Raw genomic sequence first — 24,859 nt, 5'->3', positions numbered from 1 at the left:
TTAATCAGATTAATTATGCTCTTGTGGGTTAATTTTTCTGCTGATCCCTTCATTTTTCTTTTTCAATCAATCATTAAAATCCATACCCTAGCTCCTAAAATTAAAATATTTTTTGGTTTCATTTGACACTTGATAAGTTAACTACAGGTTCAGTTTAAATAATGATTCCAATCATCAGACTTATCACTCAGTTAACAGTTTGCAACCCACCGTTCAGATTCATCAGCAGCTTGCGAGGCTTCTGCTAGTTTTGCTGTAGCAGTGGCCAGGCGCTCTTCTGAGCGCTCCAGGTCCTCCTCCAGCAGTTGGATTCGGCGGTTTAGGGCAGCAACCTCACTTTCTGCCTGCAATGAACAAATAGATTCAAGAATTAATTTCACGACAGATGACCCAATAAACTGTCTGCAAGTTGTATTTAGATATTTGGGAATTTAATAACAATAAATATGACGACGTGTAAGAGAGCTTGCACTTCCAACTCTGCAAGATTACAGTTAACAATACATAAGTAATATTGTATTTCTACTAATACATTCTTTGACAAATAAAACTTCTTTCCCCACAATTGGTGAGTTATTTGACTTTAATTCCATGTGGCCCATTTTTCAATGCTGAAACTACCAGTGCAATGATATTTATTATAATGAAGGTATTGGCCAATGATGTAATTGAATTGAAAGAGTGTAGAAAAAAAGCAAATTATAAACAGTGGATGGGCCAAGAACAAGAAATTCAATAAAGAGCAGCCTGAAATAGCAATGGCATCGTAGGTGAGTGGTCATGGTGTTGGACTAAAAAGTGGCCGAGCCATGTTCAAATGTTATGAATTGATCATCTGGTCATTGAAATGGGGACCTTTTCTGTAGCCTCAGAAGTTGTCATAATATATATTAGTTACAGAATATGAGTCATGTGGTAAGAATATGTTACCATCACAAGTAAATGTGATGAGTAGTGAGAGCACGCGAGATATCTGTGTATCTCTACGAAATAACAAACAGGTGTGAACTATCCAGAGTGAAATTTTCACTCTGCAGCGGAGTGTGCGCTGAATTTAAACTTCCTGGCAGATTAATACTGTGTGCCAGACCGAGACTCAAACTCGTGACCTTTGCTGCAGAGTGAAAATTTCATTCTACAAACATCCCCCAGGTTCTGGCTAAGCCATGTCTCCGCAATATATTTCCAGGAGTGCTAGTTCTGCAAGGTATGCAGGAGAGCTTCTGCGAAGTTTGGAAGGTAGGAGACAAGTACTGGCGGAATTAATGGTTTTAGGGCGCAAAACTGCTACGGTCTGTGACGTAGGGTAGCTCAGTTGGTGGAGCACTTGCCCGTGAAGGCAAAGGTCCCGAGTGAAGAGTCTAGGTCGGCACACAGTTTTAATCTGCCAGGAAGTTTCAGGTGTGAACTATGTTGCAACAAAGGAATTCTAGAGTCAAAACTTTCAAAACGGAATGCAATTTCATAAGTACTAAAAGTGTATGTTTTGACCGAGCACAAAGAAACTGTGTGATTGTGAAACTTGCATTCATTTGCTGCAGCTTATGTGACAAACTATTGTGCTATTTTCTTGGGAGTGATCACATCCACACGAACACCCGTGATGGGCAAGGAGGCTTACTCACTCAGTCACCCACCAGTCGTCCAAATCAGTTATTTCAATAGGAGATACCCATAACATGACACGTACTATCACTAATGCCGCGTATGACACACCACGCATGTATTCCATTCGAGGATTCGGTTGACCTGTCATCAAGCATTTGCTGTTCTCATTCGAAAGCCACTTCCTTTCGGCTGCTAACAGTAGTTTTGCAGAATCAACTGTCATAGATCCCAATCTTATACTTCGCTGTTGCTAACTGACATCACACCACGACAGAGAGAGAAATTTGAATAAAACGAATGGCAAAGGGGGCAGAACAATTTGGCATGAGGGAGATTTGAATATGGCTCGCATGCTTGGCAGTCCAACACCGTAACCAGTTAACCACAACACCACTTCCCTTCTCGGCTGCTCTATATTGCACTTGTTCTTTGACAGTTCACTGTTTATATTTTGCTTTTTTTCACAGCCCAGTACACCTTCCTGTTTTCATGCTTTCTGTATGACCAGTTTTCAAAAGTTACAAGTTTTACATCAACATATCATGGTTAAAAGTTACAGAAGCAGTGACAGAAAAAATTCTGACCTTTGCAGTTATGCACTGCGAATAAAATTAGAAATCTTTTAAAAAGAAGTTCAGGGATACCACAGTAACAGTATGGTGCTGACCTATAACTTGCAAGCATGGTGGAAAAATACATTTCTTTATATACAACAGAGGGCACGATGAATTTGAGAGAGCGAATAAAGGGCAGGGTAGTGTGGTGAAGTAGAGAAGCTACGTATCTTTAGAGACATTACTCAAAATATACATAACAGTGGAGAAACAAATGCATACTGACTGTTTTATTGAGAATACAATACCCGACAATTTTACGCTCATCAAAGAAATTTCATACTTATCCTAAACACGACGGATCAAGTCTAATTTCATTTCATCGTTTTCTTTTGTGGTGGCTAACAATACTCTTATGATACGATTCGTTAGAGCCGTTTGGATATAGGATAAGAAATGGGCAACGAACGTGCGGCACTGCACGGCAGACGCGATGCGACCCAACACGACAATCCTGTTTGTGGTACCAGTCCCCCTTCCCCCTCCCAACGGCGCGCAGGGCGCCAGACGGTCGCCTATCGACATGGGAACAGCTCACGCAGCCCCGGTGCCTTGTCGATAGACGCCGGCGAGCAGGAAAAGCTCGGAGACACTACTGAAACTAGTTGCCACTTGACAGCGAGCTGGTGGTGTGCTCCCGTAAGGAATGGTTGCTGGCATTATCGGCTCCCGCTGTGTGGTCACTTTTGCTTTGCAAAGCCGTGCACCTGCCAGTTCCCAAATAGGAAAACAACAGGACACACGAAAATTTCGCCACTTTCAAGAAAAAGGCAACTCCGGACCAATTAATTCTAAGAAGCGATTTTTGGCAAACTTACTAACGCTACAGGCATTATACCATAGGTGTATTTTAGAAGTTTCATGTGATTTTTGTAGATTGAGACTTTACAGTTTTTACAAGTAGGAAATTGCCAAAACTGAAAGTTTTTCGAAGCTTATTCACACTAAATCCAATGCGATAAGAAACTTCTGAAAGCTCCGTTTCCGAGCAAGGTACTTTCAGTCCTATTTTAAGGACTTCAGTACTTGACATACGACTTGATAAAGTTAAGTCACATAAAAAATAACGTACGAAATGTCCTGTTTTTACACCTTACTCGCACCACCAGATTGGCGGGTCACTAACTGGTACCAGCTGCAATCGTAAATTTTACGAGGGTTTAGTAATATAGGCTTAAAGTATCGCTGTGATGGCTGCCTGCAGACAGCTCTTGGCGCACCAAGGTAACAATTCCGAAACTTAAACGTCAAATGCCAATGAAATTAGACTATAGCCGCTAGTAGCTTCCGCGTGGTCCACATCAGCCGCACACGATTCGTTCCGTATCGCCTTCAAGGAAAATGTGATCTCGCGTTAAATGTTGATGACAAAGTTGGATACATATTCCTAAGAAAATGTAAACAAACGTATATCCGTCCGTCCAAACTGACTCAAGTCTGCGATTTTCCAAAATTGTTTCAGATATGTCCTAAATGCACACGCACTTTCACCTCACACTGACAGTCAATACTCAAGTTCTGGTGCCGTACCCACGATTCCTTTTATGGTTTTCCTACTGTGGAATTATCCAGTTCTCTCCACTTCATCTAAGTTAAATATGATCCATTTGGGGGCAGCATCGCTGGCTTAAATAGTGTCTCATTCAGCGGATCACCGATAACTCAAATGAAGTAACTGACTGACAGATTGCAACGGCACGCGACAATGTTGCCGACGTGCAACAAGCAACACTTGACAAGACTGTATGTATATACCTACAAAAAAAAAAAAAAAAAAAAAAAAACAGCTAACATAGCGAGCACGTGGCGTTCGCGAGGTGACGGCTGACGGCTAGCCTGTATCACCAAACTTCACGGAACATCACAAAATTTTAATCTAAGCATAGGCACCTTACAGTTTAAAGTGGGATTTTTGCAAACACAAAGTTTGTTGATGGGTTAGTTACCCAACATTTCTAACGACTCCGACAAATCGATGTTTTAACATCCCTATTTGACCAACTTAACTGAGCCACCAGTAACACAAATAGAAACTGTATTCCGGTAGCAGACTAACGTTCCATGTCATTAAGACAGGCTGCAGCTGAATTTGAAGTGAGGTAATAGTCATGCTAGCAGAAATTATTTTAAAATACTCGCTGTAACATCCTATGAGTAAAACTGAAGTCGTTTCGCCTTCATCTGATACGCTACATATACTACAAACACGACGTCAAAAAAGAGCTTTAACTGTCCATTGCTGCAGATAGTACTGAAATCCTAGCATTTAATTTACAGTTGGCAAAGATCGCGTCAGCAGATGCTGTGGATCGCTATGCCCAAACAAAATTCCATATCGCGCGCGCGTGCACACAACTCGCTCCAATGACCGATCCCGGCAGGCCGCAAAGGCGAATTAAGGGCAAGCGGCAGTTGGGAGCATGGTCGTGCAATAAAGGAAGAGCAGTAAGTTTGCGTGGGCCGCGGTACAAGCTCTACACTTTTGGTGTCTGACACTACTCGCTCTGCAAGAAGGAGGTAGGATCAGTCATCCCAATGATGAGATAATCGTCAGTAATTTCACCCAACATTTATTCACAAAAGAGAAGGAAAACTACATCAAGGAAACACTATGGTTTTGTGGGAGCAACTTCCAAAATTTAGCCTACAGAATTATTCAAACTACCTTTGCCGGAGCACAGTTTACACTGCGATGGACATAAGGAGTCCAGCTTCCACAAGAAGATGCTTGCTGGTTGGGGACATGGAGCTGTACTTGTCTTCTGTGCCACCACTTGCGTATGCAGATTTGCTGTTAAATTAATGCGACGGGCGTTTTGAAATAATGTGACAGCTTGTATATTGCTTCAGAGTATCGGGCAGTGGTCACACCTTAGCGTTGTTCCGTAACGGTGATAGTTCACAGCCCAATTGCCGTTCATCACTGCAACTGTTTGTGCTGCAACCTTCAAATTTTTCACGCTAACTAGAAATTATGTAAGGGAGGAACGGAGGAAGAAAGATTAGTCTTGTCGACGACGAGGTCATTGGAGACCTGACACAATCTGTGACTAATACGGAGAAGGAAACCGGCTGTGCCTTTTCAAAGGTAAATATCCTTGCAACCACTTTAGGCGAGACAGGGACAGACGGAAAACCTAGGTCTGGATGGCTGGAACTGGATTTGAACCGCTCTCCTCAGGAATACGAGTGCCACACCACCTGGTAAAAATTTAAGGAGAACAAAAGCCAATGATCCTCTGACTGCATGTAAGAATTACTTACAATTAAAACACCCGTTGAAAGTAAGACGGGCTAGGTCAACGATACAGACCGAAGAAGATAACAGGTAGAAGAAAGAATAACAATCTGCCTATCAAGATTGGGAACGATACCTTGGAGGACAGGGAGGGAGATATCAGAACCAGATTAAAGCTTTCTTCAATAGACAAGCTCAACGTATATCAGATATTGTTATGGAAACGAGGAAGAAGTTTCTAAAAGTGGAAATCTAGAGCACGAAAAGCTGAGAACATACATTCAATACTCATCAAGATTAAAAGCTATTTCACAGCAGTAACGAAAGGCACTCCGTAGCGCAGCAGTTCCAAATCTGGGGGTAAAATTAAATTTTGTGGGAGATAAAAACAGAAGGGTTTGCTTGTGACTATCACGAAACTACATTTATTTTCTGAAGATCTTTACTAGTATCTATTTCATAATACTGCAATACTGATTACGAATAATTAAATTTTTCTCAAATACCAGCATTAACGCGCGACACAATGTGGTGTTTCAAGCTTCTGAAACGAATGTATGAACACCCACTACACACATACTCCGTACTTTCTACCATGCATATGTGGCAGTAAAACTTAAAACATGTATGTCTCATATGCGTAAGTATTACCCGAAAATGCCTTCTCTGAGCTGTAGGTAGTTCCTGAAATTAACCAGAAATTGCTTCATTATTCATTTCGTATCAGACACGCGAACTAATTGACAGGACAACACAGCGCTAACTACGCTACGACTACTACACCGCTGAAGAGATCAGACACACAGCATTAACAGCCTGTACGGTCTTCCGCTTGAGTAAGGAGTCGCACGTTTAACAAACGTTTTCCCTCAGTGTGGACAGTCAACTTTGTTTTCTGAGTACTTTGCTTAGTTCTTTGTTTATCTTCGCCATTAATTGGCCGCTGTGGTGGTGGTGGGATAGGAGGATCGGGGCGGGGATTTACTAGCTACCTGCTAATTGCACTCAGCGGTAATTGCTTCAGAAATGTCGGGAACCACTGCTGTAGAGTAATCTCAGGCGTCTGGAATGTGAGCATATCACTGTAAGTCGATGGAGGTGAAACGCCTTCCTGTTCGAGTTCCTGAAACTTCAATGAAGTAGTCGCAACGATTAGAATGAGACACTGTCTGGGGAGAGCTTAAAATCATTTTCCGACCATTCGGATTTATGGTCACTTTACGTGTTGTCCACTGCCACATACACAGCCAACGACGAACAAAAGAGTCGAATACGGAAAAAAGAGGGTTGTCGCAAATTTTTGTTCAGTAGCAGGAAGAGTGCCAAAACATACTAAATAAATATCCTAACCAGTGGAATCTGAGCATTGGGTCGTTCAAAGGTCTTTTTTAAAAAATTTCTTGAATAACTGAGATCGGGGCTTCTGACGAAAGGTTTTCCCAATACGAGATTGAATTACATTAAATTTTCTATTAAAAATTCCTATTTTTGCTCTCTGACTAATAGTTTCCGCGTTGTGGGAATGGAAAATAGCAGATCAAAAATAATGTTCCAATGGTGTAAAATTAATATTTGTTGTTAAATTGACTCTTATGAACAAATATTAAATGTGTGTCACGTGTAAGTGTACTAGAGCAGTAGTAAGGGATACATTGTGCTCTCGAGGTGTAACAGCATGCAGCGGGCGCGAGTGGGGGGATAGGGGGATAGATGAGCGAGAGCACTTTTAGGTCGCCGGACTGTGGTCAATCGCTTGCCTCCTCCATAGGTCTACAAAGTTACACGGACCCTCCATGACATGCCTTATAGATCACTTGTGACGCAGTGTGCAGACATGCCTGGGGACTGTATTTTCCACAAAGTGCAGTAACACTACCGGGGATACAGATATGAGTTACTAATAATACTAACGCAAGAAAGGGATATGGACAGGACTAAGTAAGTCTCTGAACACTGCCCTACGCCGCTAGAGGGAAAGTATATTCTTAGTCTTTCTGTATGGCAGCTGCAGCATCCGTCCTGGAAAGGCAATTTCCCCCAGTTAACAGAGAGACCATGCCACCCAGCGTTTCCCGCCCAGTTCTCTTATGCGAATACATAAAACTTCGCTTAGCTCGTACTTATATAGTGGAGTTACTTGCAGTTTAGTGAGTAATTACTTGCAGTTGTTAAGCGAACCATTATGCGAAAAGCTGAACAGCGGGAGCTGTCAACCAACTGTCTACCACACAGAAGAGATTCTCCCTCGTGCAACAAGCTGTCAATATGTATTCGACACTGCGCTGCCAAAGACAAGACAGTAACATTTACCAATATATATCCTTTCCAACTTGACACCACTATCCAAACACTTCCGAGTCATTGTTTACAGGAACGTATTTTAATCAAAGGTCACTCCACAGCAAATTCGTATTCATTTAATTAACCGAAAATAACTAATATAAGGAAGCGTGTTCAGTGAAGTTATTTTGCCTACTCAGTTAATAACTGGATAGGAAATACTGCAGAGGTATAGCCAGTCTGTAAACTAAAAAGCTGGCAGCTGTTATTGTGGAGAAGATGTCTTTCCCGGAACAGCATTAACAGCTGTCGTGGAAGATGACATCCAATTTACCTTCTAGCAATGTAGAATAGTGTGCTGAGATTAACGTAGATTCTGCCCATATGCGTGTCTTGGGTCAGTATTATTAGTAACGCATATCTGTATCTCATCTAGTGTTAACGTAGTTCGTGGCAAACAGAACCCCTCTGTCAGGCGCGTCTGCACACGGTGTCGCCACTGATTCGTAAAGCGCGCTGGGGAGGTTCGGTGCAAATTTGTGCACAACCCTGTCATTTCTTCTTGTGACTTACAAGGGAACCTCCCCATCGCACCCCCCTCAGATTTAGTTATCAGGTGGCACAGTGGATAGGCCTTGAAAAACGGAACACAGATCAATCGAGAAAACAGGAAGAAGTTGTGTGGAACTATGAAAAAATAAGCAAAATATACCAACTGAGTAGTCCATGTGCAACATAGGCAACATCAAGGACAATGTGAGCTCAGTAGCGTCGTGGTCCCGTGGTTAGCATGAGCAACTGTGGAACAAGAGGGCCTTGGTTCAAGTCTTCCCTCGAGTGAAAATTTTATTTACTTTATTTTCGCAAAGTTATGATCTGTCCGTTCGTTGACTGACGTCTCTGTTCACTGTAATACGTTTAGTGTCTGTGTTTTGCGACCGCACCGCAAAACCGTGCGATTAGTAGACTAAAGGACGTGCCTCTCCAATGGGAACAGAAAACATTTGATCGCAAGGTCATAGGTCAAACGATTCCTCCATAGGAAAACACGTCTGGTATATTCTATACGACACTGGTGACGGCATGTGCTTCACATGACAGGAATATGTTGTCGGCCCACCTAACTTGTACACTTGGCGAATAGGTAAATAGATTCTTCTACCTTGCTCGATTTAGGTTTTCTTGTGGATGTGATAATCACTCCCAAAAAGTGATGAAAAGATTACGGACGGACAGATAATAACTGTCTGAAAATAAAAAAAATTAAACTTTCAACTCGAGGGAAGACTTGAACCTACGACCTCTCGTTCCGCAGCTACTCACACTAACCACGGGACCACGGCGCTCCTCAACTCACAGCTCCATTGATGTTGCCTATCTTGCGCATGGACTACTCAATTTGTATATTTTTTTCATAGATCCACACAACTTCTTCCTGTTTTCTCGATTAATCTGTGTTCCGTTTTCCAAGGCCTATCCACTGTGCCAACTTATAACTAAATCTGAGGAGGGTGCGATGGGGAGGTTCCCTTGTTAGTAGGATAGATAGTGCGGAATCACCTGCTCGATCTTCAGTTCGTAGACCTATCTTCCCTCGCACTTCTACTCTCCATCCTGTTACACCTCCGGAGCAAAATGTACCCCTTAATATAGCTCTACAGCACTTTAATGTGGTACACACAATATTTGTACTTACCCACTTCAACTAACGGTAAACATTATTAAATAAATATGTAAACATGAATTTCATGTAATTAAAACAATAATTGCGATTTTTCCATCCCCTCCAACATGGAACCCATTAGTCCTACAAAACAAAATACGATTACGACTTTTTTGGAGGAAATTTAATGTGATTTAATTTTGTACTGGGAAGGATTTTCGTTTGAACCCGCGATTTTCGAAACATTCATGAAAAACATAAATAACGACCTGTGGGCGCCCTCTGACCCCCAGGCTCACACCTCTGGAGTCGGGATTTGTAGTACGTTGTTCATGGCACTCGCTCTTTTTTTTGAGCCACCATTCTTCTCATTGGCTTGATGCCGCCCACCATGAATTCCTCTCCTCCGCTAACCTTTTCAACTCAGATTAGCACTTGCAACCTACGTTCTCAATTATTTGTTGGATATGTTCCAATCTCCGCCTTTCCCTGCAGTTTTTACCCGCTTCAGCTTCTCATAGTATAATGGAAATTATTCCTCGAGATCTTAACCCATGTCATTATCATGTCCCTTCTTGTCAATGCTTTCGGTATGTTCCTTTCTTCGTCGATTCTGCGAAGAAGCGCCTCTTTCCTTATCCGTCCTCACATTCCCAACGTTCTTCCGTAGCACCCCGTCTCAAACGCTTCATCTCTTCTGTTCCGGCTTTCCCACAGCCCGTGAGTAAATACAATACAATGCTAGCTCGAAACTCACATTCTCAAACTTCTTCCTCAAATTAAGGCCATGTTTGAAACTAATTTACTTCTTTTGGTCAGGAACGTCCACCCTCCTAACAACGTACAAAAATTTGCGACTCCACAATTTTCCCCCGAACTTTTCCTTCGTTGACAGGACTATGAGGGGCGTATCAAGAGGAAAGTGCACTGTGCGCTTTCAAAACAGCAGCTAACAAAATCCTAGCGAAAAATGTCAGCCAACTGTACGCGTTGCAAGTGGGCAATTCTTGGCAGTTCAAGCTAAAGCAGCGAAGCCAGCTGGCATACACCGACAAGCTTCTGAGTCTTCTGACGCGCCAAAAAATTACTCGCCACGCTGTCTTGATAAACCACCTCAGCGAGAACGGGAGGGACAACTGTAGTTGTGCGTACTATCTCATTATCTACCATTTTCTATGTGAATCTTGTTAGTTCACGCAAAAAGTAACGAGTTTTCGCAGGAACTGCGCCTATTGTTGAACAACCACAGCGCAATTTGTTACGAATCCTTACATAAAAATCTTTCTGCACTACTTGGACCACGACTGCATACTGAAATCCTGACAGTTAACTGGACTCTTGTTAACATATGAACCAAATGCATTCTTATGTGAATGTCCTCTGTCATAGACAAAGATAAGTGATTTGTCTGACGTGTCTGCAGGAAACTGTTCAACCGCAGGCGGATGTTCGTACTTCCTGTCCGGCATCGAGCGAGGCGAATGGAGAGTGTATATAAGGTGGTTCCGCTTAAAATCGAATATAACGGCAACAGACAACATACACTACAGCATAAACGTGTTACTGCCATATCTGACTAAAATGTTTCGCCTTTCTGTTAGGTGGTGGACGTCTGTCAGAAAAAGCACTATGTTTAGTTTCAAAAAGACTGCGGAAAACAGTTCTCGACCAGGAGATTTGAAGTTTTCACTTATATTCGGATTTTTCGGCAAAATGAGAGAAAATGTCTGGTAAGAATTTGCATCTCCGGCCACAGTCTAACAAAAAATCAGCAAGGGAAACTCATTATTCTGAAACCTAGCAGAGAATTATCGAGGCGTTATGACGAGAGATGCACTCAACAGAGAGACTGCCAAACCGGGAGGAATACAACTTGGCTGTAGCGAAACTCGTTCATGTTAAGCTGAAAGTAACTTGCTCATATACGTCTCTTAATGGCATTTGCTACAGACGCCTAAAGACAAATGGATATACTAACTGAATTCTAAAAGCTGTGAACCGGAATATTAATATGCGGAAGTACTTTTCTCGGCGTCATAAAAGCCACTACGTGACTACGAAACGAAGCACCCATGTATAAAACTGATCGATTATGAAGTTCCACCTGACTATGGAAATTAAGATTCCCTGTTTCTTCAGTGAAGAAAATTCGCAGTGGTACATATGACATTTGTTGCTATAGTCCGTTCAAAACTATTTGATAGTTGGCGTCTGTCACTTGCCGCGACATTGTTGCCACATCGGCCGCCGGCTACCGCTCGCTTATAGGTATAGTCCGATCCACGAACTATGGCGGATCGCGCAGCTCGAGAATTACATTGTTGCCGGTTCCAAGCGACGGTTGCGGTAAGCGGGTACACGTGCTCTGTGCTTTAAGAAAGCATGTATGCTGCAAACTACGTCCATTTGCTTGTGCAGACTTTGTTGGTTACCACCACCATCTGCCGTGACAACTCCAATTCGCTGAGTAACACTCGATAGTCGCGTTTGACGCTCGCGTTGGCTACGACATTCACAGCAGAACCCTGAGAACATTACTGAACACTCTTAGGTCGTCGGAGAATGCGTCAGGTTGTCGGCGAATGAGTGATGTAGATGCGCAGAATAGACGTAAATTTGACCGCCATCGTTCATGACCAAGTATAACACACGAACACGGGGAGTCACATTACATACTGGTAATACCTAACGCAGAGCAATATCGGAAGTGGCCACCGCGAGCTGAGATGCTCTATCGACATCTGATTTTACATGACCAATGACCGAACTGCGGCAAGAGACGCGTTTTGTGTCCCTGAATTTAGAGTTATGTCCTGAGCTAGACACAACCTCGTAATATGCAATGTACCCGAGAAAGCAGTCTCAGAAAATCTGCAGGAGAACTAAAATCACGATAGCTCTCATCATGGCTATTCAAGCTAACCTCTACGAGGAAACTAAAGGCAGAATAACTTTCAGCGCTAAAAGCATACTAATTTCTTGCTGTCACTGGTGATCAGAAACTCACTCTCACTGGCTACAGGATCTGCCGCGTTACCATCCGATGAGCAGTGCTCGTTGGCACTTTGTTGCAGCTTATAGGTGACACAGGCACATTCCATCGAAAAAAGAATGGCAGGAAGAAGAATAAGAGCAATAAAAAATACGATGATGTAAATTAAGTGAAGTATTAGAAATAAAAATTACATTTAAACCTATTAACTGAATAAAAATAACGAAAGTCTATTACATTCAAAAATAAAAAAATTCTGCTTTATTTGACGATATGCGATCCTACGACCTTTCACACCGCACGTTATTAAGCAAACCATTCGGCTACGCCACCACTCTACGTTAGACGATTATATTTATGATTCTTGTGACCCACTCTCAACGAATTACAGCCTTCAGAAATTCGTATTCACGCAATGTCGTGCGAAGCTTATTTAAGCCGATTTAAATAAAAATGCATAATCCAGTATTTGGGATACGAACAGATCAAGAAAGCCTCACATGGAAATTGAAGTGACCTAATCAACTGTTGCGGCAGTTCGGCAACGGAAAACTGTTAGGGATGACGTTGAGCGCTCTGGAGGAAACCAGATCCTAAGACTGAAGTGTCGACTATCTAGTAATTTTAATGGGACAATAGACACCTGGTTGTAGAACGGCCAATCCAGGTAATTTCATGGAATGAGGTGCGATATGTTTCGCCACCCTAGCATTGTAGCTTATTGAACGTGTTTTATCCAGTCCATAGCAATGGGTGTTATAAACATCACCGCCAGTTGAAAAAAAGTGACTGCTTTCTGTGATCACTTGAAAAGAGAAGATTTTGAAATGCGTGTGAGGTGCGCCAAAATCAAGTACTGAGCCGAAAAGTAGTAGTGAATTTGCGAACTTTTTTTTGTAATTGTCCTCAACTGGGTCACGTTTAACAGTTGTACGTCAGCAAATCATTCACAAACTGACCTGTGTGCGAAATTCGTGAAGACTCGTAATCAGTGTTAAAAAAATGTATGTTGCAACTCGTGCGCTAACTTCGTGAACTATCGTCTTCAGCAGCAGAAGAATGGCTACCGAGGGTAGAGCGGCGAGGCTGCCCCTAAACGGCAATGGTGCGGTAAATTACAGCAGCCCGAAGCCCCCGGAAATAATTAAGAGAGCCGAGGCGTCGCTCGCATCCGCCGATGTCGCGATCGAATGGACTGGACACAATGCGCATTCGCTGGCTGCGACGCTCCGCTCTGCACACAACGCTGGAGATGCAGCAGTAGACAGGTTTCGTGACTCAATTCTCTTGAGCAGTCTGAATGTCGACCACGTTTATGAAGCGCAGCCGGTCGCAATTTGTCTCTAGATATTTATTTTCCAATGATTTAGAATGAAAGTCATCCTTGCAGGGCTATTTCCAGATAGTGGTATTCACAGTTTTTTAGTAACTTAGTAAAGATCTGACAGACTGAAGTGGTTTGAAATTAGCTTATGAGAAAAAAAATCATCAGGGACGGAGCATAATCTCGGTTGACGAAGGCGCTCACCCACGTCCTTTTCCAAATGAACCATCTCGGCAAATTGCCGTTAGCTATTTATGGAAACTGTGGACGATCTAAATCTCGATAGCCGAAAGGGAATTTGAATCGCCCCTTTCTCGAATGCCAGTCCAGTGCCTTACCATTGCGCCAACTCTCTCAGTGACCGCTATTATGTGCAGCATCCGCCCGAACACATTCCCCAGGATATAAAAGACAAACCCACAGTACAAGAGATCACAAATTTCGCTTATGTTACAAGAGCATAAAAACTACACTAAGACTCCGTGAAGAAGCTGCCAGTCAACCCTATCCTATTATTCAAAATTCCACAGGACTTGCCATTATTGTGACCCTCGGACTGCCTACACTTTGATGAACTAGCACTACTTTACTAAAGCTTCGATTCGGCAACAGCCCTTAAGTAGGTTCCAAACTCGACAAAGCTTCTCTCGCAGTAACGTCTCTCCCACTGACGGTAATCCCCGTACATGTTTAAACCATGAGAGCTACTGGCAGATTACAGCTGCAATTCTGCTAGAGAGCCACGCAGATGCCTACTTACGGAAATTTCTCTAATATAAATTTGGAACACGTTCTTTGAAAAAAGCTCTAAGTGCTCATTTGTATTTGAAAGTTGTCCGTTTTACTGTACCACAACGTTTGTACAGTCCACTGACCATTTTTGATATACTTATCAATGCAGGGCGCAAATATTCTGTGCTTATGTATATAAAACCAGTCTGAGAAGTTCACAGCAGTGGTGGTTTCATGTACAATGTCTAATGTGTTCCAATACTTTTCAGTATGAGGATGTTACTTGTACGTTTTTACGAGATGTCGCGGAACTAATGTGAGACCCGCACTCTCGACATTAAGTTTTTTCCACAAAGGTTTTTATATGTTCTTGCCTCTTTAGTAGGGATGTTTAAAACGGGCGGTAAGCTCCAAGCACGAAATTTCAATTCTTCTGCATTAAAGGATACTAACTACATTCTCAGGACGAATTCTCTTTTACGTCAAGAATTTTCTGAATGTTCAGGGATAATACCCTTAACAGTTTTGGCATCTAGTGAAGGGGGTACCCTATATGAAACAGGAAATGATCACATTGCTACTATCCCTTCCTACTGTTTACAGATCAATTAATAGTGTTGCGTCTTTAAAAACTGCTCGTATGGAATTGATGGCTTACAACCTCAGAGATGCTGCACCCCACGTAGACATTTGCATGAAGACGTTCTGCGAAATTCATATCTGAGAAAAAATGAGTCTTACCCGGTAAGATTGAATAGCATCTACCGCGTCACGGTAACGAGTCGCCTGATGGAGTGGTACAAATAGGAAGGTACACCAAAGTTTTCCTGTCAATTTTGTTTAAGATAGGAAGCCGCGAGTCTATTTGACAATATTGCGTACTGGAGCTACTTATGTAACAGAAAGAAAGTCCTAGGCGACTACGTGCGCGAACGCTTTCACTTGTCAAACGTGGGTTATCTTCATTCGTCCGTGTCTGGAATCTGACACCACAGGTTCCACGAACCTACGGGAATAAGCCGTCACTTGTTATCAGAAGATAAGACCTCGCTTATAGCTGGTAACACCCCTCCCTATTTCCAGATCATAACGGATGGAGTACCGAAATCCACTTCGACACTTTTTCCGCGTACCCAAGATGAAGCACATGTTACATGCTTGGTATCAACAACTGACCAATGTTTCGGTATCTTGCTAGAGCTAACGCATAAAATCTACCAAGTAACCGGTCCAAAAATGTTGTCAGTAAAAAATACAGCGGTTTAATGCATAGCAGATGATCTACATCTGTCACTATATCTCACCTTCCCTCCAAAACTAAAGTCATTCTAATACCACAAGAATAATAGTGATGATAATATAGCGGAGAAATTCCTTTGTCACTGCATTTTTAGTGTAGGTTTATGTGCAATTCTAAGTCTTGTCCTAACCAGGTCTCTAATTTGGACGCCTGCCTTACGCCCTCTCGTCGTGATCTGCATAGCAATCGTTTCGAGACGTGTCGAAATACTCAAAAGTTTCGCAATGAATTACACTGTCTAATGGAGAATTTAATCACCACCAACGTTCTGAGAATATGTTTGCAATACAGCGAGACACGTATGGTATTATCAGCCGTTGGATTCAATATTTTATGCCGTGATACCTTCTCTAATAATTGATTTGGTCAACTGTTTTTCCGAACTGAACTTTCTGTACTTTAGTTCTGAGAGGACAGCGGAATACTGCTCCTAACACCACCTACGGTACAAAGTTAATGACTTCAGGCACAACATAGGAAGTACAATTAGAATTCCGTCTCTTACGAGTTACAGCATCTATCACAACGAACTCCTTAATCAAGGGGGGCAGTCTCAATTCCTCGTGAAACTGATATGTTATCTGTTTACCAATAGAAGGCGACACTTGATAAGAGACTGGTGCTAAATTTTTTTAACCTGTCATAAATTACAGTACTAAAGCAACAAGGCTCATCGACCGCGCCGTCAACGCTTAGAGCCTACATTTGAACACTTTGTTGAAAGCGATTTATCACGAATCTACGGCCACACGCTACTTCAGTACAAGAGGCTATGTAAGTGAAGTGTGACGTAAGTAGAATGCGGTACCTTCTTTTATCCTTGCAAAACGGGGGACTGTGTAGATGTGCATAACACATGGGCACCGTGTTTGGAAACTTGTCTTCCCACAAACAACCCCTTGTCTTAGGCATTTTTCTGCGGTATTAAGCCCCTCTTACATTGCCGAATCTCTATCAGGAGACAGAGGAAGCATTCTCTGAACGAGGGGTAAAACCAGCCATGCCTTAAGAGTCTGAGAGATACACAGTACAATTTTCTAGGAAATTAGTGCTTGCTTCTAATACGACGACGGTATTCCTGGTTATCGAGATCGCTGACTTTTTCCGGCTAGTTAATTGTATTTAGACGCGAAGGAAGTTCATTAGTGGCTTGAAAATTAACTTATAAAATCATTACGATGAAAGTGTGCAGACACTAAGAAGTGCCTGTTTGAAGGGGGCGGGGAAAGTAAAAATTTTACGTCAAGGATGGATTTTTTTGGAGGGTGGGGGGTGGGTTATGAGGGGAGATTCAACGTCACAACGCATACGTGATTAATAAATTCGTACGAAATTCATTTGGACAAGTGCGGCTAAAAGCATCTTTTTCATTCAACATTCGGCTAATTTTACTATATGATAATACACGCGACAACTCGTTTGGACAAATTTTAGAAGCAATGGAGGCACATATAGTACTCGCAAAAGGCGAGTTAGTAAGACATGGGGCACAAGTAATTAGTGTGAGGGGCTCTTGTTATACTATACAAGACCCTGAGCAGCTCGATTCTACTAACAGCATGTACGGTAATTATCTCTGCGCCTCCCACTTTCACTATGGAGAACATAACGTACGTCAAATTTTATTATTTACATCCTGAAGCTGTTTTGAACACGTAACTCCCCAATCTTATGTAACCAAGATAACCTTGTCGAATGAATTCATCCAATACTCGGCTCCATAAGTACGCTTCCACCCTCGGCCTCACGGTGCTCTGGTCTCTTTAGGAGCTCTCAAGTGCAGCCAATGACCGCCTCGCTTCCTCTTCGAGCACCACTTGACAGCACCCGCAGCTGCCTACTATAGGGGCGTGCAGTGTTTCCTGCTTAATGAGAACAACGCAATCCCACTTCAAAAAGCAATCATTTCTTTTTGTAAAACGCAAAGCTAAACATTCTACGGCAAATGCAAAAATCAACCTTTTCTTCTCTACCCCTTCCCCCGCTATTTCGAAGGCCGAACTTACGTATTTTTGTTGGTCGTATATGCTTCCCCGCCAAAAACAAAGAGGGCACTGGATATGGTGCCTGTTGGTGCAGGATACAAACTTTCGTTACAGTTACACAATTCCCACAGGCCACCTTCAGATATGGCGTGCACCTAGTAAACCAGTCTATCTTTTCATTTGAATTTTACATTATTGTGATGGACAATAAACAAGTTTCGTAAGAATGATTACGGACATCTCTAAGACATTTGTTTCAAAAAACCGTCAGATATGTACGGGCGTTCTCATAGGAGCAAGGCAGCATCTTTACAGCTGCATCGTCTTCTGGTTGCTCGCCACCTGCATGTTTTTAAAAGTTAGACACTCAGATGCTTCTGAGAATAGTGACAGTAATATGAGTGTTGGGCATAGTTTGACATAATGCAGATTTTGTTGAGAAACCAAGTATGTTCTGACTTGTGTTGCCGTGATAACATACTCGGCCTTGAACGGCCTCGCTGCAGACTGGTCATCAAACTCTGGTCTGCATGAAGCAAGCCGAGTGAATGCAGCGGCAACGTAGTACGAACACACCCGGACGACCACACGGAAGCCAAGCAAGAGGGGTAGCGGCTAGCGTGGGGGGGGGGGGGGGGGAGAGAGAATCCGGGAGCCGGCTCAGACGGCGAGGAGGGGGAGAAAGCGAGCAGCCCTGACAAATGCGCTTATTTACTGCCGGAGTCGCATTACTGCCACATGCGGCTAACGAAGCGCTCTGTGACTCATCTGCCCTCTTTGGCGCCCGGTTCCGCCCCCAGTCCGCTCTCATTCGCCCCCAAGATTTGATGAGCACTAACGTACTTAACACAATCAGCCGTGACGGCGGACAAATTTTATGTAGTCGCTTCGCAGTCGGCCACAGCTTCACTGCTGTGTCTGGAAATTGTTTCGCAATTACTCCGCAGAGGATGGGCAGACAAATAGAATCGCTAATGGGACCGTAGGATACGAGCTACCCATTACAGATTCCAACTGGAAAATACAAAAAATACATAGCGAAATAATCAATTTCGAAATAATTAAAAGTTACAGTATTACAGTACAAATTTTGAACGGTGTTGACAAGTAATGACATTCAGACCCTTCGCGCTATGCTCAAAGTTAATAATTCAGCTGCCTGAAGGCGTATCGACTGCTTTGGCTTTTGAAATGTAGTTTGTCGTCGCACCGTGGAAATACGATACAAAATTAGCGCCAGAAGACTCTCACTGGATTTCGCAAAAACGTGGAACTCAGTTTTACTGTAACGTTAATTTCACGTATACTTTTACCACTAAAAGGGTATTCAGTCTGTCGTGGATTATTTGTGTCAATCCTTGTATGCCTGTTACAGCCCCTGCAACACTGGTATTCCTCCTGCAATTGTACCGCTCGACGGATGCTTCCACAGGCCAATTAAGTTCCAGGCGATTTAACACAAACTATCTCATCTGACAGACAAAACTTTCATTGTGACGACTGATTGTTATCACCTTCACCCGTGTTTTTGAAACTTTATTTAGCGTGACTGTTTCGGTGCTACATTGCACCGTCATCAGACGCTCAACTGGCAATAACTGGTTCAAAATCAACTATCCAGTCGGCCATTACAAGGGAAAAAAATTAGACCGGCGTGCGCAGACCTATTCATGCATGAAGGGCTTGCAACGCACATCTAACGACTGGTCTGAATCACGTTCCCAAGTCATGACTTAGCGAAAGGTCTCAGGGAACGCGTTTTCTTCACAACGCGATTACCGTTTACCATTCGCCTGCATCCCCCTCGCGCGCAATTCTGAGTTACTCTCAGCGCTGCTTCTGAACTCCAGCACCCACGAAGCCTTAGTCACTAACGCAAGCAAGCACATCGGACGGTGATGAATCATACGGTTGACGTGGCAAAGATCCACAGAAAACAGAGTTCCTCCAACATTTCTTCCAGTAATAATGTTCTCTTAAGGTCACATCTTAACCCCAAGCCACTCAAGATGTTTTCAGAACCCTAAATAGCAGCAACCACATAGAACGAAACTACCCAAAACCTGAACCGAAATGACAGTCTACAATGGAGATAAATTAGAATCTCAAGGGCTTGGTTACACAGAGATACAAATAGTAATCTTGAATTCTCAAAGCCCACCTTTGCCGTAGCTCTTCTGCAAGGAAACATCCTTCCGAAAAAGTGAAACCTGTTGTGTGGGGAAAAAAGCAAGCTTGTGGTTGTTGCATATACAATGACCGTCCTCATACTTCTCAGAAAACGGGTGGCATGGTCGAAAATTTAGGTTGGGAGGCGCTGGCACACCCAACGTCCCGACTATGTGCCGATCGATTTTCAGCTGTTTGGTATTCTAAACGAGTGTTTACGCGTTCCAAGGTCGAAAGACAACTTAGCCAAACAAGCTGTACACGAGTGACTCAGACATTAAGGTCGAGAATTCTTCACTTCTAGCATGAGACATTCAGTCATTGGAGGAGTTACGAAATACTGGTGGGGACTACACTGAATAGTGACACTTCATTGTCCGCCAATGAATGTTTTTCCACTGTAATTTGACTTTCTTTGAGTTTTAAAACATTCTGTAAATTAGGGTTGAACGTCTTATCACTTTAGATCTTCGATTTAAAAACAGATTGTAATCGTTAGAGAAACAAACACCACACGAAAGATTGACCGGCAACATAGCTGTTTCTCGGGACCTGTTAGGGCTTTCAAGACCTAAAACACATCCACGAGCCTGCAATTGGCGAGTTCTGACGCACTACCTGTCTCCCAAACTCGTATTAATAAATACCGTAAATTTTCCCCTTTCCTCCAGTAACCGATTGTGGAACAGTTTATATTTTGATACAGGCATGCTTTTCGTGATTGTGTCAATAATTGATTTCTATTGTTTGGATGTATACGACAGCCCTCTTCGTCTTACCGAGATTCTTTTGTTAATACTCCTGAAACAAGACTGGCTGCCGTCTTGGCCAATAAAGCTTTCCAACAACTTTGTCTGCTTCATATCGCCCGACAGTGTCGTTACGAAAATTTCCACGCAACTGACATTCGCTTGTACAATCTGGTACATTGTCGGCACTCAATCATGTCCACAAGCTTGCATGATTGAAAATTTATGAAGCTTTGCTTGAGGAGCACTCTAAATCGAACCGTGAGAAACCCTATGTGGTTCGACACGCCGCAAAGCGGCAGTATTTCATGCACACAGAACAAGCTATCATAGCAGTGAGTGCTGAAAGGCCGGCCGGTGTGGCCGAGCGGTTCTAAGCTCTACAGTCTGGAAGCGCGCGACCGCTACGGTCGCAGGTTCGAATCCTGCCTAGGGCATGGATTTGTGTGATGTCCTTAGGTTAGTTAGGTTTAAGTAGTTCTAAGTTCTACGGGACTGATGACCTCAGAAGTTAAGTCCCGTAGTGCTCAGAGCCATTTGAACCATTTTTGAGTGCTGAAAGGGTAGCAGCAATTCGTACTTCGTCTGCGACCACCGTCTTTAAATGCTATGGCATTCTGCACACGAGTATTGCTTTATCTAGCAACCATATGTCCAGAATACCTTACTTTTGGTACCTAAGTATTCTCATTGCCAGCACCTCTTTGAAAGGAACTTTCTGGACACTACTGTACACACAAAGTTTTCATTTCTCCAACTTTCTTACGGAGTACATTCTTTACAGCATATTTCCGTTAATGCAGTATTATATATACTCCTGTTGTGATAATCTTTACGTCCGATGTCAGACAGGCATTTTAGTTCATATCGGCCAATTGAAGCGCGTTGCAATATTCACCACCTCTTCGAAATCATTTTGTTCTCGCGGCGAGGAAGCTGTAAACTGCACAGGTCTGGACTGTCTTCCCTGTTTGAAGGCACTAGCGTGAATGAGCGCCTTCGATTCTATCGGCAGCAGTCGTGTATCATTAGATGCCGTCACGCATGGACGAGACTTGCCTTTGCCTATGTTCACCCTGCAGAAGCAGGGAGCAATGGGTTGCAATTTGCGGCAGTATGTGTTAACGTGTAATCCATCGTCAGGTATCAGAACGGTTTTCTGCATGTAACTTGCAATTCTTCTTGGACGTCAAAAGGAACGTGTAACGAGGCATCGAAGCAGCCTCAATAGTCCACATGCTTGTCAAGTCTGCAATTAAAGGGTGTAGGCAACTTTTTACCCAGGCGCCACTAGGTTTGGGAGCTACCAGCTGGGCAACATCTATGACCGATTAGTGCAGCCGAACGCCGAAAGCAACAGATGTGCGGGGGCCGCCTCGGAGTTCTCGCGCCGGCGGCAGACAGACGGGCGCAGTGAAAGTGTGTCATATCGATTCGGCTCGCCGGGCAGCCTTCACTGTCTGCGCCGCAGTGGCCATCCGGCGCCGCTTGGCGGTCTGGAGCTCCGGCCACTGACACAGTCCAGCCAGTACAAACTCCCTCGACTAGTGCTTCAGACGTGGAGAAGAGACCAGTTTACGTACTCGTGCAGCCCGTGCTCGGCTAATACAGTCTACGATACAAGTGTAGACCAAGTCTACCGATGCTACGAGGATGCGCGGTATCTCCTCCCTGCACGCGTCCGTGCGTTCTGCTTCTTACGACAGAACATTGGGGCAGATTATATCAAACGAAACAGTCGAATTTGGCAATCACATTACGTCCCCAAAGGGTTGGCACCATTAACAACAATTCTGATGTATGTCATACACAACACTGACTTGCACAGTTTCGTAGCAAGATAAACCAATGAAATATAGCATTCTGTTTTGAAAACGTGGGCACTACATTTGTAACTTTCTACATCCGACAGGGTGGCACAATACCATCATACAGAACGCCTGTAACTTGCGGGTAATAATTACGTTGCCGCCCATCTCGCTCATGCCACTATTCTGTATCCTGAGATTCTTCCAGGCGCCATAAAGATTTTAAACCATACCTGTTTAGATAGTAATAACATGGCGGAAGGCACACACGTCAAGGAAAATTCTTACAGGCTCAAATACATATGGCAATCTGCACCCTGAAGGCTTTTGCCTTCTGTGATATAGCCAAAATATACATGGTCATTCAAACTTTCAAGGTTGGTAGGTAAGGGTAAATGTATATTTGAGGTAAAGGAACTTGGCTCTTAAACGACGAAGTTGAAAGTTTTAAGCGAAAATCATTCTGATACCTGACAGTTTAATACATATTACCAGTACCGTTGTTGCTACGACTGTAGAGTAGGTAACTTTCTCAGATGGTAGTATGGATCGAAACAAAAGTATAGTAAACGTGGGCTCCAAAATGCATACCTTAAGAGCTATTAGCACTTGTCCTCTTCGATACTGTGAAACATTTCTACTGATGAAGCACACATCGCTCTTAGGTTTGCGTTTTAGAGCCAGTATGTATTGGACATTTATTTCTTTTGGTATATACCACTTCCTCCAAAAAATATGGAAACCAAAGAGCCTGCAGTAGAAGAGGTGTTTCACAGTGTCTAAGACCAACAAGGGCTTTTGGCTATTAAATCATGTATTTAAGAGCCAATGGTTACCAACTAGGCATGTTGTCTTTTTTGTTCCATACCTCTGAAGGTTACCTACCCCACAACCTTAGCAACAACAGTATCAGTAGATTCATTCCACTAACAGAGGTATCACAACGATTTTCGCTTATAACTTTCGACTCTTTCGTTCCCGCATCAGGTTCCCTTATCTCAAATTGTATACCTTTACCCTTCCTCATCACACCAGAAGTTGATAACCATCAAGGAGTAACACTGTATACTATGTTCTCCGTAGCCTTGAACAAATTTTATGTTTCCCGCATGTATGCTTGACAAACTGAATCTACTACGAAATATTATGGAAAATTCAACACTGTGCAGGAGAGGCAATGGTCTACCGACTGAGGTATTCAGGCACAGCTCGTGACCAGTCCTCACAGCTAATAGTCGCGCCGGGCTATCTCAGTAGGTAGAGCATGTCGGCTAATGGCAACATCCCGGGTTCGAGCCCGGTTCCGGCAAACCGTTTTAATCTTGCAGAAAGATTCATAACAGTGCATACTGTGCTGCAGAGTGTAAATTCATTCCGGTATACCCCACGTTCAACAACAGTTTTATCCATGAAACCCTGGTAAAAAATTCACCCATTGTGTCTTCTGGGGAGCAATCAAACGACATACCGTCGAATAACGTCTCACCGCAGAAGTAACGAGTTGTGTGTGTCCACCAAGGAAGAGGTGCGAGCATTATAACACAATGGCAATTCCAACCCACGGTAAGAGCAATTGTAAATGGATTAGATTTGAGTGACAGATTTCTTGAGAAGAAACTTCTAAAGGCACGAGAAACAAATGCTCGTAAGCTGGCTCTGTCTTTGCCACCGCGAAACGTACGGAGGTAACGGCGACGACCGCTACTGGCCGAACAGCCAGCGAAGAGTTAATTGCCGCGTAATCAGCCGGTGGAGATAAGATTCTCCACCGCTGCCATGCAAGAAGGCGTGACGTCATCTTATAGATATCACACACAACTTGCCGCAGCCTCGATAAATGAACGAAAAGAGTGTCCTTACACCGTAGCCTAGGCGCCAGACGCAGTCTGTGTCTACACAATGCGCATTTGCGTACGTAATATGTATGCTGTCTTTCCTCGTAGATCCCGCAGTCTTGACCATAATCATTACAGGCCAGCGTTCAGAATTAAACACGTGTAAAGTCTACGAAAGCTCTAGCTCTTACATAAAACCAGAAACTGGATGACAGGAAGGACATAAACTTTCCGAATCCTATAAAACCTAAATATCCAACTTGGCACGTCCGAAAGTTATCTACTAAAATTACAGTGCACTGGCTTGCACTTCCCAGTACTTAAACAAGGGTATTCAAAATATCAGATTTACACAGACGATTCGCCATTGATTGTAGTGAATAAATACAGTGGTAATTTAAAAGTTGCTGGATTCCTAACTCGACATGAAAAGGGAAATATCTATCTACTCCATCATAGCGATTTTTGGGAATAAGGAAACAAAAATTAGCTGTAAATTCGAAAACTGGACAATTAAGTGCTATTAGAATCATCTCATTTCTAAGCTATCACGAGATAATTC

The 24,859-nt window shown here is 43.1% G+C and overlaps 1 protein-coding gene across 17 annotated transcripts in view; it reads right to left on the bottom strand.

The window, feature by feature from the left end:
* Positions 1-24,859, bottom strand: part of LOC124709012 (tropomyosin) — a 158,414-nt gene that overhangs the window by 30,513 nt on the left and 103,042 nt on the right. For all 17 annotated transcript variants that reach the window (XM_047240657.1, XM_047240656.1, XM_047240652.1 and 14 more), the window contains one exon: positions 211-344. In XM_047240657.1, coding sequence (XP_047096613.1) covers positions 211-344 — 134 coding nt within the window. The remainder of the gene's footprint in view (positions 1-210; positions 345-24,859) is intronic.

Source organism: Schistocerca piceifrons, chromosome 7 (assembly GCF_021461385.2).
Source record: "Schistocerca piceifrons isolate TAMUIC-IGC-003096 chromosome 7, iqSchPice1.1, whole genome shotgun sequence".
Lineage (NCBI taxonomy): Eukaryota > Metazoa > Arthropoda > Insecta > Orthoptera > Acrididae > Schistocerca > Schistocerca piceifrons.
This window is presented reverse-complemented; position numbering and strand designations above follow the sequence as displayed.